General features: G+C 55.1%; 1 protein-coding gene across 1 annotated transcript; it reads left to right on the forward strand.

Moving 5' to 3' along the window:
* Window positions 1-323: 323 nt before the first annotated feature.
* MONBRDRAFT_25376 (uncharacterized protein) lies at window positions 324-1,123 on the forward strand (the record flags this gene model as incomplete). Its single annotated transcript, XM_001745714.1, has 2 exons — window positions 324-488; window positions 611-1,123. 2 exons carry the CDS (start codon window positions 324-326, stop codon window positions 1,121-1,123), a joined length of 678 nt encoding a protein of 225 aa, XP_001745766.1.
* Window positions 1,124-2,550: the final 1,427 nt, after the last annotated feature.

The raw sequence follows: 2,550 nt of genomic DNA on the forward strand, positions 1-2,550 counted from the left end.
ATGGCAACCGGGAGTATTGATTCATCGATTACTCCCTCTCTTCTGCTCTCTTGTTGGAAGCCCAACCCACTTCCCACCCGCCCGACCACGTCGTGGCGCGGTTCAGCTTGGGATAACACTGCTCAACGACACTAGCTCTCAGCCACACCCCTTGGCTGGCCAGCTGTTACAGCCGTGTCCCTCCCTGGAGCACTCTTTGCTCCGACAAGCATAGCCGCGCAATTTACATTGCCAGCCGACGCCCGCTCGCGTCTGCTTTAAAGACCAGCAGCATTTCTCCCTCGCCTTCTAAGTTTCGGCCACTCACGGCGCCAACAACAAGCATGGACGTCGACCGCACCGAAGCCATCGAGGGCAAGTGCTGGACACCCCTCTCTCCCGCCCCACGCCCCAGCGTCGCGGGGACGAGCTCCCCGGCCCGCTCCACTTGGGCCTCTCTGGATGTTTATAACAAACAAGCCCGCAGCCTCACTGCCAGCCCCATCCTGGTATGCCTCCCGCTCCAAATGCCCTCCTACTCGTGCTCTCTTTCAGGGACGCGCGCACACCATGCGTGCGTCGTGTTTTGCATCGCCTCGCGCTGACTTGCGCTGATTCTCGATGCTGATAGGTCACTTTTGTGCCTCCCAAGGAAGTGGATTCAGTGCACCACGCACCACACATGCAAACCTTCGACTCACCTCTGCCCTCAGCCAGCTCGGTCGTGTCTTCAGAGGCACACAGCCCGACATCACCGCGCAGCCGCTCGGGGAGCAGACATCGCATGCGCAGCGCCAGTATCAACATTCCCCTCGAAAACCCCGACCTCTACTCGCTACTGTCGTCGGGGCCCCTCGACCTACCCCCCGTACCTCCCCTCAATCTGACCGCCATCGCCCACGCGGGATCGGGGTCGGACACGAGCGTCCCCACAGACTCGCCACCGGCGGCCATAGAAGCGCCCCCTTCGCACCCCAGCGTCGTGGATGAGGAGGACACCCGGGAGGTGCAATGGACCGAAGCTTCAATTGACCTCATGTTTGAGGTTGCCGTCCACCACGGCGCAGAGGTCGCCGCCGAGATCTTTGATCCCGCGATTGATCCGGCTCAAACTAACGAGAAGAAGCTTTCCCCGCCCATCTAAATAATGGTCACCTGGCCTTGGCTCGCGTGATGCCTAGCCCTGCGTTGCTCACTGGATATAATCTGGTTGTCTGCCCTATACCTATCTAGCGAGCACGCATGGCTATAGTTGTTGCATCACAATCCTGGCACTGCGGCCAGCCCCTCTCCTTTGCACAGTCGCGAGACCATCCTGGTTTCGCTACAACCGTGCATATGCCCGATGCTCGAGTTTCCCCCTTGGCTTCTGTGGGACCATCTACCTTTCTTCTCTTGAGTTGCTCTTTGCATCGTGTCTTAGCGTCAGCCGCTGCCTACCTATTGTGTGTGTGCTGCCAAATGCCTGAGATCTATAAGCTTGATCCTGGCATGCTGGCCGACACATCAACAACGGCTATCTGCTTGCTTGACGTGAAGACCCTGGCGTCTTGCGCTTTGGTGTTTCATTTTGGTTTTCTAATGGACGTTCTGCTAGTTTCTCTTATGTATTGACTGTCTCCTTTTCCGCCATTTTGCATTTTGTTTTTTCCTTTTTTTTTTTTTTTTCTCCCCCTTTGCTTCCTCCCTCTTTTCTGCTCGATCCTTGGATCGAGCTTTGCTTTTAAGGTGCTTCTTCAATATGTACTGATCCATCATGCCGACTCTGCTGTGCAGTTGGGCGTCGAGTCGATAATCTTTCGATTCGATTCGCTTCGTTTTTGTCTTCACCTGTTAATGTCTGCGACGCCCTCGCCTCTTGCCCCCTCTTCCTCTCCTCCTCTTCCTTTGTCGTGTGGTCGACAGCTCCGCACCGCGTGCGTGCGAGCGTGTCGACATAACCATCAATTGCTCTTGCCTACCTAATTCAGCACAAAAATTACTTTCCTCATAGCTCCTTCCATAGCGCCATCTGTTCATGCCGGGGCGTGCACAGGACAGGTGTCAGGTACGTCAAGCATATCCATGACCAAGAATGAAAAGTCGGAAGCGTCCTCAGGTCGTGCAGGCGGCGTCCCTTAACATTCGCATCTTTCTTTGACCTTCGTGAATCCTTCTGGGACTCCTTCAGGACGTTTTGATCGACGAGACGACCCATGCTCATCTCAACCATCATGAAGGACTGACGTGTCACATGTCGCCTTCGCGTCCCAGATGCGCTTGCCCTGGTACCCACAGACCCTGCACCATGTCCATCCGTACACCCCATTCGTCCCACGTCGAGCACGACCCATGGACGACTCAGCCAACCACAGTCATGAAGGAAACGCGCGCGGCAAGATTAACAACGCTTTTGTCAGAAATTTGTCAATCTGATCTGACAATTCTACCATGAAAATCAAGGGGGGACACGTGAACACAACTGGTGTTCTGGCGACACGAATGTCAGAATGAGACGACTGACGGAATGTGACGTTTTGGCAAGCACGCCATTTTACTTGATTGAAGGAAAAACGGACACACAGAGAGAAG

This window comes from Monosiga brevicollis, genomic scaffold, assembly GCF_000002865.3.
Source record: "Monosiga brevicollis MX1 MONBRscaffold_10 genomic scaffold, whole genome shotgun sequence".
NCBI lineage: Eukaryota > Choanoflagellata > Craspedida > Salpingoecidae > Monosiga > Monosiga brevicollis.